Below are 18,540 nucleotides of genomic sequence, written 5' to 3'. Positions count from 1 at the left end.
GTTACTTTGGATGTGCTCTCTGACACTATGTACATTAGTGAGAGAATATGACCCAGGTTTATGAATGGACCATGTTCAAGTTATTTCTAATTTTGCTTTCTATTGAGTAAAGGTTAGGGTTTTTTCTTATGTTTGCATTGTCATTTAGTCAATTTTTATGTCTAATGATTGATACAATGATGTCACTGTGATTGATTTTGTGCAAATTGAAGCACATCAATGGGGGCTCAAGAGCTAAAATGACAAATATTAGGAGTGTATGGGATACACATACCAAGGTTACCCTCTCTAGACCCTGAAAATAGATAGTAGCTCTTCAGCCACCTTAATGGGAATACCACTCTGACCCTCTAGTATTGCAAACTAGTTCCAGGCCCTGGGAGAGAGGATTTAGGCTAATTGGAAGTTTCATTTGCAGGCTATCTATATACAATCAGCAGTCTTGTAGGTTATCAGTTACACTAATCCCTTCAGAGTGTGCAGAAGAGTTTTCCTTAGTCAAAAATGAGTATGAATTCATCCTTGCAGCACCTGGCCTGGGGGGGGGGGGGGCTCTCTGCTCTGCCTCCCTATTTGATGGCTAAGCCATCATTCCTGAGCACATTCCTCATGCTATGAGTTGCTTAACATGTTCTTCTCCTGGTGAGAGTTATTGACACTCAGTAGTCCAGAGCATGTAAACCTTTCTTCTTTCTAGGGGAAGTAATGCAGCTGAAACCACAGAGACAGAAAGGGAGTACATGTGGACATTGTCTCTGGATATTGAAATGGTATTTCTGCCTCTGCCAAATTTCCATCCAGTCTGCATATTTAAGTGATGGGAGAACAGTCAATATTACTGTTGACATTCTAAAGCTGATCCTACTGAAGGTCTTGAGAGGCAGAATAGTTTAGGGATTATTAAATCAATCCACTTTCCAGTCAAGGCTTTTAGGGTGAATTATTTTCTCTGTTTCATTTTCCTCTTCTGTGAAATGAGGGTATTGGCCCTCATTTTCCACAAAAGGCAGATGAAGTCTGGAAAGATCATAGGACTAATTTAAAATCACACAGCAATTTTAGAGACAGAGCTGGGGCTTGCATAGGGGTTTTCTAACTCCTGGTCTAACCCTCCTTTAAATAAATGAATAAGCATTTTTGTGTACTATTTGTTGTTGTTCAGTTGTGTCCCACTCTTCTGGACCCCATTTGGGGTTTTCTTAGCAGAGATACTGGAGTGTTTGCCATTTCTTTCTTTGGTTCATTTTATAGATGAGGAAACTGAGACAAACAAGGTAAAGTGACTTGCCTAAGATCATAGATCTAGCAAGAACCTGAAGTTGAACTCAAGAAGATGAGTCTTCCTGATTCCAAGCCCAGTGCTCTATCCACTTGGCTACCTAGCTTCCCAAAATGAGTTCCCAAATGTTAACTGCTAGGGATAGAAATAAAAAGACTGCCCTCAAGGATCTTGGGTTTTTTTTATATATAAAACTTTTTATCTTTTTAAACAAATGCATAGGTGATCTTCAACATTCACCCTTGCAAAACCTTGTATTCCATTTTTTTTCTCCTTTCCCTATATGACAATCAAGGGAATCTTATGTTCTACTGGAAACTATATATATATGTATAGCAATGAAGAGCAGGAAAGGGCACTTTTGTCCAGAAGGATATTATGAGATTTTTAAACACATACACATACACATTTCATAAAATGACATTATTAAAGACCAAGGAGGACCAGGTATGAAAAAGTAAATTTGGCAAAAAAATTAATAATAAAAAATTAAATGAGGGAGTGCAAAGCTTTCTAATGATCTTTCCAACTCTGACAGTTGTACTGTCTGTACTATACTGAAGTGCTGTACTGTACTGTACTCTGACTGTACTGAAGTTCAGTAATATAGTGGGATGGAAAGAATGGAAGATTCAAATCCAGATTTGTCTTGACTTCAAGTCCAATATTTCACTGTCACCTAGGTATAATTGATAATAGAAACATGGCAAATAGAGAACTCAGACACATTCTTTTATGGACTATATGACCAGTTCTCACCAGCAACTAGCCCTTCTAATCAGACTGTAAAGCAACAAATCAATAAGGATTTATTATGCACCTACTATATTCTAGGACTGTTATTAATATCTACTATATTCCAGATACTATGCTAAGCACTGAAGATACAAAGAAAGACAAAAGACAGTTCCTGCTTTTTGGAGTTCACAGTTTAATGGGGGAGAGAACATGCAAAACAGCCATATGAAAAAGATACAAGATAAATTGGACGTAATCTTGGAAGGCATTAAGATTAAGGATTATGTGCTGCCAAGGAAAAGTCAGCTATATGAACACAACTACAAAACACTTTACACACAAATAAAGTCAGATCTAATCAACAGGAAGAATATCAAGTGCTCATAGGTAGGCTGAGCAAATATAATAAAAATGACAATACTACCTAAATTAATCTACTTATTTAGTGCCATACCAATCAAACTCTCAAAAAATTATTTTACAGAGCTAGAAAAAAATAGTAACAAAGTTCATCTGGAAATACAAAAGGTCAAGAATTTCAAGGGGATTAATGAAAAAAATGCCAGTGAAGGAGGCCTAGCTGTGCCAGACTTAAAATTACATTATAAAGCAGTGTTCATCAAAACCATTTGGTACTGGCTAAGAAATAGTCCATCAGTGGAATAGGTTAGATTCACAGGACAAAATAGTCAATGACTATAGAAATCTAGTGTTTGACAAACCCAAAGACCCCAACTTTTGGGATAAGAACTCATGATTTGACAAAAGCTTCTGGGAAAATTGGAAACTAGTATGGCAGAAACTAGGTACTGATTCACACCTAACACCCTATACCAAGATAAGGTTGAAATGGGTTCACAATTTACACACAAAAATAATTTAGACATTATAAGCAAATAAAAAAAAAAACAACAAAGGATTGTTTACCTTTCAGATCTATGAAGAAGGAATGAATTTGTGGTTAAAGAAGAACTAGAGTCCATTAATGAACACAAAATAGGTAATGTTTATTATATTAAGGTAAAAAGTTTTTATATAAACAAAACTAATGCAGACAAGATTAGAAAGGAAGCAATAAACTGGGAAAACATTTTTTACATTCAAGGGTTCTGATAAAGACCTCATTTCTAAAATATATAGAGAATTGACTCAAATTTATAAGAATTCAAGCCATTCTCCAATTGGTAAATGGTCAAAGGATATGAACAGGCAATTTTCAGTTGAAGAAACTGAAACCATTTTTAGTCATATGAAAAGATGCTCTAAATCACTATTGAACAGAGAAATGCAAATTAATACAACTTTGAGGTACCACTATACACATTTCAGATTGGCTAATGTTGGAGGGAATATGGGGAAACTGGGACATTAATACACTGTTGGTGGAATTGTGAATTGATTCAACCATTAATGCTGGAGAGTAATTTGGAACTATGCCCAAAGGGCTATCAAAATGTGCATTCTTTTAATCCAACAGTGTTTCTACTGGGCTTATATCCCAAAGAGATCTTAAAGGAGGGAAAGGGACCCACATGTGCAAAAATGTTTGTGGCTGCTCTTTTTGTAGTGGCAAAAAACTGGAAACTGAGTGGCTGCCCATCAGTTGGAGAATAGCTGAATGAGTTATAGTATATGAATGTTATAGAATATTATTGTTCTATAAGAAACGATCAGCAAGATGATTTCAGAGAGGCCTGGAGAGACCTACACGAAGTGATGTTAAGTGAAATGAGCTAAACCAGGAGATCATTGTACATGACAACAAGAAGATTATACGACGATGATCAATTCTGATAGACGTGGCTCTCTTCAACAATCAGATGATTCAGGCCAATTTCAATTATCTTGTGATGAAGAGAGCCATCTACACCCAGAGATAGAACTGTGGGAACTAAGGATGGATCACAACATGGCATTTTCACTCTTTTTGTTACTGTTTGCTTGCATTTTGTTTTCTTTCTCAATCTTTCCTTTTTGATCTGATTTTTCTTGTGCAGGTAAGATAATTGTATAAAATACATGCATATATTGGATTTAACATATATAGGATTGCTTGTCATCTAGGGGAGGGAATAGGAGAAAGGCGGGGGGGGGGGGGGGGGGGGGGGGAAATTTGGACCACACGGTTTTGCAGGAGTCAGTGTTGAAAAATTGTCCATGCATATGTTTTGAAATTAAAAAGCTTTAATTAAAAAAAAAAGATTATGGAAGATTTCTAGAGGAGAGAAAGGAGAAAATTCCAGACCTGGGGTAGGTCCAGGTAAACTGAGGGACAATTGCCAGACCTGGGAGCCAGAGTGTCTTATGCAAGAAGGTCATTGTGGCTGGACTAGAGATATTTCTAAAACAAAAGTTTTGTTAATGAAGATCAAAAATAAGTGCGAGATCCAAAACTAAGTCCCTGTCCAAGCAGGGACAATTGAGGTGATCGCTAGAGATACAATGGGTAGTTAGTCACTGGGAAACTGGAGTATGTGTCAGGAATCCCATTTTTGTTGTGAATCAGGGCATAATGGGATCTGAATTATGGCTGGCTTAATGCTAAAACTTGTCATAAAAAGTTCTTACACATGGCTTGTCTACCCAAGGCCAGGACTAGTTCTGGAACAATAAGAAGGCTGCAACTATCACATCCTTCATTCTGGATGTGAGGGATAAATAGAATTTATTTCACATGTAGCCAAAGTACAGATTAGCTTTAGTCATGTAATACCAATAACTGAAACTGATTTTCAGTTCATTGATATCCTTAGGTATTTTCATAAACATTGAATAACTTTGCCTCCTTCATCCTGTATATGAAACTGATTTTTTTGAACTCAAGTGTTGGGTTTCATATTTACAAATATTAAATTGCCATTAAATTAATAGCACAGTGGATAGAGGATCAAGGTCTGGAACCAAATAGAGGAGTCTTCCTGAGTTCAAATCTGACCTCAGGCACTTACTAGTTGTGTGACTCTGAGCAAGTCACTTGAGCTTATTTACCTCAGTTACCTCAGTTGTAACATGGGCTGGAGAAGGAAATGACAAATTACTCCAGTATCTTTGCCAAGAAAACCCCAAATGAGATCATAAAGAGTTGGATATGACTGGAAAAGTGACTGAACAATAACTGATCTACATTAAAACTGAAAGATCTGAATGGAAATTTAAAAGGTGGAGAGTCAGGCAGGAAATTGTAGAAGCTAAGCCTCTTTTTGTTCTTCCATGCCTTTGCAGTCAGACTGACAAGTCTCAACGAATTATAAAAAATTTTCAAAATGTGGCTCTCTTCATTTGAATTGTGCTTCATTGCCAGAGCAGTATTGGATATTTTAGATTTTTTTTTTCTTTCAGAACTACACAATCAACATGGTAAAAACGCAGAGTCTGGCCATTCATTTTCTTTTTCTTTTTTCTAAAGCAATTGGGGTTAAGTGACTTGCCCAGGGTCACACAGCTAGGACATTTTAAGATTTCAACTCAGGTCCTCCCGACTTTAGGGCTGGTTCTCTATCCACTGCACCACCTAACTGCCCCTAACCATTTATTTTCATTTGGCATTGTAATCACTGGACTATAAGATGGGATAAGTGGGTCTACAATAGCCACCCACATTTACTAAGTACTTATTTTGGACTGAGTACTGTACTGTGTTAAACAGTGGAGGCAGACGAGATAGTAACTTCAGATCAATATGAGTCTTATTTCCAAAGATCTTTTTAGTCTGTTGAGGTGGATGAGGTTTGAAGAGAATTAAAAATACTTGGGTGAAAAAAAAATTATCTTTTTTTAAAAAAAATACTTGGGTGTGGTTGACTCTTTGCAAAGCAAACTCCAATGGGGCAGTGACTTTCAGTATTTACTGTATGCTGTGACTTCAAAACTGACAGATATGATGTATTAAAGTTTTTATTTCATATGAACGATGTTTGATGGGTTTAAATCCGTAATAATAAACATTTAGATTTATTGGGCTGGGCAATGTGGGCCAATACAAATCTAGATGATAGTCTCATCCCTTGAGAAGTTACAGTTTAGCTTGAAAGATCAGAAAGGAAGGTAAATAATATGAAGTAGTGAATCAATTAATCAACAAGCATTTATTAAGCAATGACTATGTGCCAGGCACTAAAGGTATGTAGATAACCAGGTGTTCTGAGAAAGAGAGAGATTTCTGCATGCTGATGGATTACAGAAGACTTCTTGAAGAAGGTGGAGTTTGATCTGGGTCTCAGGGGAGGGGGGAGGATTCTTCCTTTGCAGGAAAGAGAGAGGATCTAGGGTCTTCTTGTATCCAGCTGAGCAGATGATTGGCTTAATGTTGTTATTTTGTTGGTTCTTGTCTTTGCATTCCAAATGAATAAATGTAGGGTTTTAACTTTTTTAATGAGTGACTCTAGATGTTCAAATTGGAGACTCGTATCAAGTGGGCAAAGCACTCAACACATACCAGGGCTCTTACAGGAAGTTTTAAGTGCACAGAGAGCTTGTGGTTTAGACCTCAGTGTTTCCTGGCAAGGCTGAACAAGTCTGAGAAACCCAGGGAGAGATGGGACCACAAATATCACACTGCTGTTTCAAAGAACTGACTTTATTGTCTCCACTTTAGAACTTTAACTGACGATTTTTGCTCTTTCCTGTTTCTTCTCTCCTCCCTGATCCAGGGTACCTGAATATCAAGTCCCATATGGGAGTGAACAAAGGCATGCAGAGGGCATGGGTCAGCCCCAAGCTCTCTGCAGGCCTGGCTAGAGTGGGGAAGACAGAGAGGGAGGCTTTTGACAATGACCCATTAAGGCTATTTGATGGAACCAAATTCGTTCTCATCTCTTCTGCTGTCTAATTAGCTTCTTGCTGCTGAATGGACTTGAATTAGTTCACAAAAAACCAGTGGTACAATGAAAACATTACTGCATTTGGAACCAGCAGACCTAGGTTTGATCGTCAGCTGTGCTGGTTACTGTCTATGGAGCTCTAGATGAATCCTACTGTCTCAGGCTTGGTTTCTTCACCTGCAAAATGAGACAGTTGGACCAGGTGGCCTTTAAGATCCCTTATGGTACCAAAGTCCTTTCAAAGGCCTGCTGTTTTCTACTAGTATGACTTTGGGCAAGTGATTTCATCTCTCTGGACCTCAGTTTCCTCATCAGTAAAATGAGGGGGTTGGGCTAGACATCCTCCAAATTCCCTTCTACTTTTTTGTCTGTGTTCCTGTAAAAAACTATGATTTCCCACTTTATAGAATTTTTGTGCAGGGCAGCTCTTAACAGCACAGGGGAACCAAATTTAAACTCCAAGTGATGTTGCTCCTAGCATGCTGTGGTTTATCTATGTAGCCAAGCTGGGAAGCCAACACCTCCCGTTACTGTTTCATATCACAGGATGTGTGTGTGTATGTGTGTGTGTGGTAGAAAGGGGGAATATTATAGATCTACTGATTAGACTAGGACACCAGTTTTCTTCTCCTGTTATATAGACCTGGTCTGTCTTGATTTTATTCTAACATCTTAATGCTGGGCTCTGTCTGACAAAGAACAGATTGAGAATGTCACAACAATGATTTCTTTCTCACAAAATAGTAGATAAACACAAACTCTTCAATAGGAGGTTCTTCTCATTTAGTTATATGTATTCACAACATCTGCATGGTGTATGAAAGCTTTTTTTTTTAAAGCAATATCCATTATTCTCTACCTTCCTTCAAGGCTTAGTTTCTGTACTATTTCTTAGGAGAAGTATTTTTTTGATAACTTTAGTTCAAGGATTTGTAACTTGGGGTCTATGAACATTTTTGAAGTGTTAATAACCATTTCAACATCACTGCTTCCTTTTACATCTCTCTTTATCTCATTCATTTAAAAACATCATTCTGAAGGGTCCATAGGCTGCCCCAAACTATCAAAAGAATCCATAACATAGAACCCCACCTTACTTGGTTTTCTCTTCCTTTTCCTTTCTCCTCAAATGACCATGTACTAACTTGTCTATGTGTTGTATTAACCCCAAAGAATCTAAGTTCTTAAAGAACAAAGAGCATTTTGTAGTTTATTTTTTGTCAAACTAGTGCCTAGCAAAGTATCTTACTTGTTGGATCGAACAAGAAAACATCAAGGAATTCTCTTGTCAAGGGCAAGAACCGCTTATTGGTCATCCTGGGGTCCTTTCTATGTCCATTTCAATGATGTCAGGATCCATCCTCTTAATGGTTGCAACATCAACTGCTTTTTCCTCTTTGACATCAAAGTAGTCCTGTCATCAGGCCACGTTACTCGGCCAGATCAACAAGTCTTCGATTACTTCGGTTTCCATCATTTCATATTTTTTTCTCTCTCCCTTTCAAAAGAGTAGATAAGTCCCCACCTGTGGTTCATGACCAGTGATACTTAGAAAAAGGAGTAGCCCAATAGTAGAAAACTCTCATAGGAATTTGCACCATGAATAGGATAACTTTTGCAGTATTGTTTATTTGGAAGGATCTTTTTTTCTGTTCAAAGGTGGGGCAAAGAGACATTTCCATCAGGAGAAATAATTATTTTTCCTTTTCCTGATGAGAAGGCTTCTGCTGATTCCGAGGTCTGGGCAAGGGAGGGCCAGTTTGCTGCTTGACTTTTGGAGATCTTTTCTGCTGTGGCTGAGGACGATGACCAGGTACTGCGGGGCTATGACCAGGTACCTGGAGACGGTGACCAGGGCCCTGGGGATGGTAACCAGGAGCCTGGGGACGGTGACCACCTGGTTGTTGAGGATGGCGACCACCATGTGGTTGTAGATGGTGACCTGGACTCTGAGGAAGCTTTTGTCCTCTCCCTTCCACTTTTACTCTTGAGATGTTCATCTCAACATTTTGATCTGTAATAGGAAAAAAAAAATGTCAAGCTTTTAAAGAAATAGAATAAATGTGGAACAAATGTGATATAATATAAAGCCCCGAAGGATGCAAGTAGGAGAACTACAATGGAAAATTGTTATGATGCTGTTTCTAGGGACTATGCTATTAGACTTCCCAGAGTCAGGGTTCGTAGCCTAGAATTATTCTGATGACCGCATTTAAATGTAATTGTTTTTCTTCCTAATTCTATGTATTTTATTTTATGCATTCAAAAACGTCATTCTGATGAGTAGGATGCTTTCAGAAAAATATGGAAAGATTTACATGAACTGAAACAAAATAAAATGAACAAAACCAGAACATTGTACCCAGTAATGGCAATACTGTTTGATGATCTACAATGAATAACTTAACTATTCTCAGCAATACAATGATTCAAGACAATTCTGTAGGACCTAATGATGAAAAATGCTATCCATCTCCAGAGAAAGAACTGGTAGAACCTGAATGCAGATCAAAGATATTTTTTCTTTACTTTTTTTTTTTGTTATTCTTGGAAATTTTTCTTGGTCTGTGTTTTCTTTCACAGAATGACTTACATGGAAATGTGTTTTGCATGATTATTCATGAATAACCTATGTCAAATTACCTTTCTTTGTAAGGGGAGGGAGAAGAGAATTTGGAATTAAGAATTTACAGGAAAGAAAAGAATTTTAAAATAATTGTTTTTACATGTTATTGGGGGAAATTAGCTATCAGTGAGATTTTAAAAAATAAAAGCAGAAACATTATTCTGAAAAGGGTTTTTTGGTTTTAGGAGAATACCAAAAGGGTCTATGACACACACACAAAAAGAATCCCTTATTTAAAATAAAATAGGATTTTATGATTTGAGAGCAGCAGGAAGTGTTAGAGATAATCAAGTTTAATTTTTTTCATCATATATATTTCATTTCAATATATATTTTCATTATATTTATTTTTTATGAGGAAGCTGAGGGACAAATTGGCCTTTTAACAAACTCCATTCTATAACATGCCCCAGGTTGGAGTGTGTTTGTTTGTTAAGGGTATTTTTGATTAGCTCATAAAATTTTTGTTTGTGGGTTTTTTGCATGCCATTGGAGTAAGATGGCTTGACCAGGATCACACAGTCAGTTAAGTGTCAAACATGAGAGGCGGGATCTGAACTCAGGTGCTCCTGATTTTAGGACTCTATCTACTGTGCTACCTTGCTATTCCAGTTCATAAAATTTTTCTCTTCACTTAGTCCTCAGAAGGTCACAAATTATTTAAGTTCTGAGGTACTTTCTGTGAAGATTACGTTTTAAAATCAGCCGGAGTCAGGAATTCAGGTTAGGGGAAAATCGTCAGTCTTTATTCTCAGTGAAGAAAGATCAGAGGTGGAAGGGAATCGGCGATAGCAATGTGTGCAGCTGAGTCAAGAAGCTAGCTAGACCAGCAGCCACACCACCAGCAGCTAGGAGTATGGAACCCAGCCCAATCTCTCCCAGGTTCTCTTCCTGTCTCTCTCTGCCTCCACCCACCCAAATCGTCATTTCCTATACAATACATCAGGACTTGCACGGAGAGTAGGCAGGGACCATTCTTTATCCAATCATGTATATTAATAGAGTATAGCCCAATTACTATTTAGCCTCACATACTTGGGACCTCAGTGCATCAACTCAAACCTCAGCCCATTACAACTTTCCCCTCTCTTCCTTGGAGTAAGAAGACTCCTAAGCTTCTAGTATGATTTCAGGAATAACAAGTAAAATCCATGACAGAAATCTGGTGACTGTCAGAGGAAACTACTACTGTGGCCATCTTGTCCTCTGTGCCTATAGAGATTGAAGATTAAGGTTTATCATATCCATGTCAGTACCAGATAGCGGTACCTCCCAAAATCTGTCTCATCAGCTTTCATGAATTTGATTATCTTCTCTATAAAATTTCCCAAATCCTTATATCTAGTCTTCTCTTCTGGGATCCATTCAACTAATCAGTTGTACAACAGAGCTGGATGGATGTCCGTTAGCCATCTCCAACTCAACATATACAAATCAGAATTCATTCGTCTTCTCCCATCAAAATCCTCCTCTCTTCCAAACTTCCCTATTATTTTCTTTTTTTTTTTTTTTTTTTTTAATTTAATAGCCTTTTATTTACAGGATATATACATGGGTAACTTTACAGCATTAACGATTGCCAAACCTCTTGTTCCAATTTTTCACCTCTTACCCCCACCCCTCCCTAAATGGCAGGATGACCAGTAGATGTTAAATATATTAAAATATAACTTAGATACATAATAAGTATACATGACCAAAACGTTATTTTGCTGTACAAAAGAATCAGACTCTGAATTATTGTACAATTAGCTTGTGAAGGAAATCAAAATGCAGGTGTGCATAAATATAGGGATTGGGAATTCAATGTAATGGTTTTTAGTCATCTCCCAGAGTTCTTTTCTGGGCATAGCTAGTTCAGTTCATTACTGCTCCATTAGAAATGATTTGGTTGATCTCGTTGCTGAGGATGGCCTGATCCATCAGAACTGGTCATCATCTAGTATTGTTGTTGAAGTATATAATGATCTCCTGGTCCTGCTCATTTCACTCAGCATCAGTTCGTGTAAGTCTCTCAGGCCTTTCTGAAATCATCCTGTTGGTCATTTCTTACAGAACAGTAATATTCTATAATTTTCATATACCACAATTTATTCAGCCATTCTCCAACTGATGGACATCCATTCAGTTTCCAGTTTCTAGCCACTACAAAGGGCTGCCACAAACATTCGTGCACATACAGGTCCCTTTCCTTCTTTATAATCTCTTTGGGATATAATCCCAGTAGTAACACTGCTGGATCAAAGGGTATGCACAGTTTGATAACTTTTGAGCATAGTTCCAAACTACTCTCCAAAATGGTTGGATTCGTTCACAACTCCACCAACAATGAATCAATGTCCCAGTTTTCCCACATCCCTCCAACAATCATCATTATTTTTCCTGTCATCTTAGCCAATCTGACAGGTGTGTAGTGGTATCTTAGAGTTGTCTTAATTTGCATTTCTCTGATTAATAATGACTTGGAGCATCTTTTCATATGACTAGAAATAGTTTCAATTTCTTCGTCTGAGAATTGTCTGTTCATATCCTTTGACCATTTTTCAATTGGAGAATGGCTTGATTTTTTATAAATTAGAGTTAATTCTCTATATATTTTGGAAATGAGGCCTTTATCAGAACCTTTGACTGTAAAAATATTTTCCCAGTTTATTGCTTCCCTTCTAATCTTGTCTGCATTAGTTTTGTTTGTACAAAAACTTTTCAGTTTGGTATAATCGAAATTTTCTATTTTGTGATCAGTAATGATCTCTAGTTCTGCTTTGTCATAAAGACCTTCCCTTCCACAGGTCTGAGAGGTAAACTTTCCTATGTTCCTCTAATTTATTAATAATTTCATTCTTTATGCCTAGGTCATGACCCCATTTTGACCTTATCTTGGTATACGGCGTTAAGTATGGATCAATGCCTAGTTTCTGCCATATTAGTTTCCAATTTTCCCAGCAATTTTTATCAAACAGTAAGTTCTTATCCCAAAAGCTGACTTCCCTATTATTTTCAAAGGCATTGTCTTCCTCCCAGTCGGCCTGGCCCGGAACCACAATCATCATCCTTGATTCCCCATTTACACTCGTCCCACGTATCATATCTGTTGCCAAGTCTTGTCATTTCTACATGTACTACATGCCTCCTATGTGTCCCTGTCTCAACTCACACAGCAAACATTGTGATGAGAGTCCCCGTCACCTCCCAGAGTCCACCCATTGGTCTTTCTGCCATCTTCCATCAGCTATCAAAGTTATCTTTCTAAAGTATGGTCTGACATGTTACCATCTCACCATACAATAAGCCTCAGTAGTTCTCTTCAAGATTTTCAGATTCAAATATCTACTTGACTTTTTGGACAGCTAGGTGGTACAGCTGATAGAACGCTGGTCCTGGAGTAGGATCTTAGTTTAAAATCTACTACAGACATTTACTGTGTGACCCTGGACAAATTACTTAATTCTATTTGCCTCAGTTTCCCCATCTGTAAAATGAGCTGGAGAAGGAAATGGCAAACCACTCCAGTATCTCTGGCAAAAAACCCAAACAAAACCCCAAACGGAGTCACAAAGGGTTAGATGTGACTGAAAAAAATGACTGAACAACAAAATGGTGATGTAGCTTTCTCCTGACATTAAACCTAAATCGGCTTTACTGAAATTTTCCATCCATTGTACCTGGTTCCTCCCTCTTAGAATAAATTGAATGATAGCTCCTCAAATCTTTGAACACAATAATCATATTTCATTTCAGAAGGTTAGGAACCTCCAGTTGCTTCAACCAATCTTCAGGTGGGGGGGAGTTGAGACTTGTGCTTCTCGGTAAGCCCTCTAGCTTATCAATGTCCTTCCTAAATTGCACACGCATAATTAGGTACAATATTCTAGGTGTGGTCAAGTTATTAGGGAGCTCTCATCACCTTGTTCCTAGAAACTGTGACTCTACCTATATGTCCCCAGATTGCATTTTTTTTGGTTGCCACATCACAGTCCTGACTCATATTGAATCTGCAGTCCATAAAACCCCCTGATATTTTTTCAGATAAAGTGCTGTCTAATCATTCCTCCCCCATATTATACATGCAAAAAATGATTTTTTTCTAAAAAAAAAATAAGCCTTAGCATTTACTCTTATTGAATTTCATATTCAGTCCAATGCTGTAGCCAATTAAGGTTTTTATGGATGCTGGACCCATCATTCAGCATGTTTACCGTTCTTCCCGGTTTTGTGTCATCTGAAAAATCTGATAATCTTGCCATAATCATTAACAGAATTGAAGGCAGCACGAGGTCAAGGGCAGAGCCCTTTGGCATTCACATGGAGACCTGCTGCCAAATTGTCAGCAGCTGTTCTTTGTTCCTGGCCTCTCTGAGAATTAGAATCCATTGGATGGTGTTATTACCTAGTCTTTCCCACAAAATAGCACAAGATTCTTTATCAAACTCTTTATTAAAATTTAGGTGAACTATGAGCAACAAGGTGGCAACAGCTGGAATTAGGAAAACTAACTTTTGTGAGTTCAAATCTGACTCCAGACACTTACTATCTGTGACACTAAGCAAGTGACTAGTTTGCCTTAGTTTCCTCATCTGTAAAATGAACTGGAGAAGGAAATGGCAAACCATTCTAGTATCTTTGCCAAGAAACCGCAAATGGAGTTACAATTAAAAAATGACTGTGACAATAAAGGTAAAATATATCTAGGGAATCTCTTGGGATACCAATTAATAACTGTCAAAAAAAATAAGGTTTTTTTGGTCAGACACTATCTGTTCTTGTTGAAATCTTTTTTGTTTTGTTTTATTTTATTTTGTTTTATTTATTTCTTCTTGATGAAGTCTTGATAGTATTTTATAATCATCCTTTCAGGATGTGTTCTGATATGTCTTTCCTTTATTCCACCATAGTGGGTTCACCTCTCCTCTGAACCCAATCTTAAAAAGGCTTCCTTTTATGTTTTAAAAAATTTTGGGGGGTAGGCAATTAGGGTTAAATGACTTGCCCAGGATCACATAACTAGTAAATATCGAAGGCCAAATTTAAACTCAGGTCCACCTGACTCCAGGGCTGGTGCTCTATCCACTGGGCCATCTAGCTACCCTCTTTTGTTATACTTTAAAAGCAAATGTCATCATTTTTACCTAGTACAAATTATCTCAATTCCCTCATCCTCCTCTTAGAATTTTTATTTTCTATTCCATCATCCATTTCTTTAATTTTCCCTGAATCCAGTAGAATTTTAGAGGCAGTGTGGCAAAAGTGCTGAACTTGGGAGTCAGAGTCAAAGTCAAAGTCCTGACTCTTGACACTAATTTTAGCTGGGTGACCTTGGTTTCTTAATTTGCAAAATTAGAATAATAATACTTATAATCCCTATCTTAGAGTTTTTTGTGAGAAAGGGTTTTATAAATCCCAGAGCAAAATAGAGATGAGTTATCTTTTACTCCCCTTAGCCATCTCAAGAAATGAAGCTAATATAATTAAGTTTATATTATCTAGAGACTGAAAATTATTTTGTATATTGCTCTTTGCTCCCTCTTCCCTGTTTCTACTCCCTACATTTTAAGGCATTTATCACAATACGTAAAATGTGTAGAAATATTCTACCCACAACTAGTCAGTTCTAGGTAAAAATTAACCACAAGATTTTGTTTGCCCAAAGACAATGTGCTCTAAACCACATAGCGAATGCAAGTTTTGCTCTGGTAGCCATTGGGAAGTTCCTTTAGAGGTTGGATCTTGTCTGAGAAAAACCTAAGAAATCTAGCTACACAGCTGGGTGGCCACAATGGGTTAGAACATCAAACCTGGAAGACCTGAATTCAAATGTGACTTCAGAAGCTTACTAGCTATACATTCCCAGAAAAATCATACAACCTCTGTCTCAACTTCCTCATCTGTAAATGACAGTAACAACAGTAGTTATTTCCCATAGTTGTGAGGACAAAATGAGATAATAGATACATAGTGCTTTACAAAACTTAAAAGCTATATATGAATGCTAAATATTATTAAAGTAGATTTTTTTTATTTGTTCATTCATTCATTATTCCTTTAATGAAAGGCAAGTGGGGTTAAGTGACCTGTCCAGGATCACACAGTTAGCAAGTATTAAGTGTCTGAGTTCGAATTTGAACTCAGATCCTCCTGACCCCAGGGAGTGCTCTATTTACTGTGCCATTTAGCTGCACCAGGATCACCTTTCTTTGGATCTATCCAGGTGATGCAGTGGATGGATCTGGAATCAGGAAGATTCACCTTCATCACTTCAAATGCAGCCTCAGACACTTACTAGAGGTGAGGTCCTGGGCAAGAGATTTTTTTTCTCATTTGTAAAATGAGATGGGAAAGGAAATGGTACAAATTAATCAGTATTTTTGTCCAGAAAACTCCAAATGGAGTCAGAAAGAGTCAGAAATGGCCAAACTGGGTCTGCTTGAATCAGGCTTAAAAGTCCAAAGACATTTATAGGATTATGAACTATGGAAGGTAAGAGGTGGAAGCCTCTGGGAGGGCTCTAGCTCTTCTACAACATCTCCCACCAAAGGTCATCTACCCTTTCTTTGAAGATACCACATTTCCTGAAGCAGCCTATACCACTTTAATTTCTAATTAACAGGAAGTTTTATCTTACCTTAATATGAAAGCCACGTTTCTACAACCACCACCCATTGCTGATCCTAGTACTGATTTCTAGGACTAAAAAAACCCAAACGTCTAGTCCCTCCTTCACTTGGTTGCAGTTCATATACCTGAAGACAAACATTGTTCCCCTATCTAGCTCTCTTCTAGATACCCCTCAGTTCTCTTACTTGTTCCTTTTATGACATAGACTCCAGTTCACATCACCATTTTGGTTGCCTTCTTCCCGAATTGTCTTCTGATTGTCCATATCCCTCCTAAAATATGGTGGTAATGACGATGATGATAATAGATAATTTTTATATTGTGCTTACTATGTGTCAGACACTGTGTTAAGTGCTTTATAAATATCCTCATTTGATCCTCATAACAACCCTGGGAGGTAGGTACAGGTATGATTCCCATTTAACAGATGAGGAAAACTGAGGTAAGAAGTTAACTGACTTGCCCAAAGTTACACAGTTTGTAACTTTTTGCATTTGCAAAATGACTTATGCATTTGATTTTTGCATTTAAACTTGAGTCTTCTTGACTCTAGGTCTGGTGCTCTATCCACTGTGTCACCAGCTGCCTTTCAAATCCAAATTAAACATAATATCCCAAAGACTTGAGATAGAATGTCCTATGATCAATATACCATATGATCAAGATAAAATACAGAGGAATTCTCACTTCAATTAAAACACCATGTCTCTCAATACAACCTAACAGAGGAGATAAAACTTTACATATATATATATATGTGTGTGTGTGTGTGTGTGTGTGTGTGTGTGTGTGTGCTCTGCTAGAGATCGTAGAAAATAGCAGCTGTAAATTAAAAAGAATGGAAAGAAAAATTCCCATTAAGAGGAATTAAACCAAGAAAGAAGCTAAAAATAAAATCTAAAACCTTAGCTGTCTACACACAAATGCCTAACATATTAGTAATAAGCAGAGTAAACTAGAAAACCTAACATAAGGAGGCATATTTAACCTCATCAGTGTCACTGAGACTTGATAGAATGAGACTTATGGCTGACATAAGGGTCTGAAAAGACATACTTTATCCACAAAAAAATGATGATGATTCTCAGTCATTTTTAATATGTGTCCAACAACACTCTGTTGACCCCATTTAGGATTTTCTTGGCAAAGATACTGTAGTATCTTTTTATAACTCATTTTACAGATGAGTAACTGAGGCATACAGGGTTGAATGACTTGCCCAGGGTCATACAACTAGTCAGTGTTGGAAGTCAAATTTGAACTCAGAAACATGAATCTTCTTGATTCCAAGCCCAATGCTCTATCTATTGTACCCTCTGGCTCCCCTGTCAACCAAAAAAAAAAAAAAAAAAAGGAATAGATAAAATGGGAAGTGAATAGCATTATATATTAAGAAGATATATTTGTGTGAAGATATCAAGAGATCAGGGTGGAGAGGCTTGGTGGGAAATTTGGTTGCAAGTCAAGAAAGGGACAACCTGAAGAGATATCCTGAGAAGGCAGCTACCCCTCTAGTATAATGAAAGTTTCTTTAGTATAAACTGTCTTACTTGATATTTATTTGTATTTTCATAGCACATAGTAAGTGCCTAAGAAATGTTTGTCACTCTCTCTGCAATTCGCCTCCCAAAATGTCAACTATTAGACTTGGGGTTCAAAGTAAAAGTAGGTAAACTTTAATAGCTCAAAACCCCACCAGTGAGCTTCCCATCAGCAGTCAGTCAATAGACACAATTAGTTCCTAGCAAAGGCATTTACTAATATGATGCAGTAAGAACACTAATTAATTACCAAAAAAGTCCTTTATAAATCTGGAACACATTCTCCCTTACATATTCTTGTGTATACACAAGGCCTATGGGAAAAGTGGGGGGACACTTAGAATATATTAGCAATATAACATGTGGGAAACAATTGTGATATTGCAAGGGCCTGAGAGAGTTTCTCTCTTCTTAGGGTCTTTATATACCTCCATCCAAGTACAGTATCTCTGGTAAATGGGCTACATAATCAAGCTCCTAAGGTCTTTCCCTTTTACTGTACTCCAAAACTCATTATTTATTGCCAAGCAAAGCTCTCTAAATCCACAGCCCTTCTCTACTGCTAAAGGTCCTACTCTTGGAAGTTGTTTCCTCCTTCAAAATATTAACTCTATTTCTGGATTGTATAGCCTGCATCTTGAAGCAGTGTCTCCTACTCATTGAGTAGCTGCTCGATGAATGCCATATAATATCCAAGTTATATGGCTAATGAAGGGATGGTGGGGAAGTTATCTCTACCCCCTACCCACCCATGATGGTCTCCTCTATAGGTAGCTTCTGCTATGTAAAACTTCTGAATTAATCCAGTGTTTATTTATCTAAAGTCCTATAAAGCCAAATCCAATGATTACTCCCTTTAATTCCATTATAGAAAGGTGTTCACATTTCATAAAGATATCACTAGATGCTAGCACCTTCTTAACA

General features: G+C 37.4%; 1 protein-coding gene across 2 annotated transcripts in view; it reads right to left on the bottom strand.

Moving 5' to 3' along the window:
- Nucleotides 1-5,495: 5,495 nt before the first annotated feature.
- The window catches only part of CD2 (CD2 molecule), a 45,319-nt gene continuing 32,274 nt past the window's right edge, over nucleotides 5,496-18,540 (bottom strand). For both annotated transcript variants that reach the window (XM_023503502.2, XM_012549623.3), the window contains exon 5: nucleotides 5,496-8,851. In XM_023503502.2, the coding sequence (XP_023359270.1) occupies nucleotides 8,532-8,851 (320 nt within the window). In that variant the 3' untranslated portion in view covers nucleotides 5,496-8,531. The remainder of the gene's footprint in view (nucleotides 8,852-18,540) is intronic.

This window comes from Sarcophilus harrisii, chromosome 4, assembly GCF_902635505.1.
Source record: "Sarcophilus harrisii chromosome 4, mSarHar1.11, whole genome shotgun sequence".
Classification (NCBI taxonomy): Eukaryota; Metazoa; Chordata; class Mammalia; order Dasyuromorphia; family Dasyuridae; genus Sarcophilus; species Sarcophilus harrisii.
The sequence above is the reverse complement of the archived record's forward strand: the minus strand, read 5'-3'. Positions and strand labels throughout refer to the sequence as shown.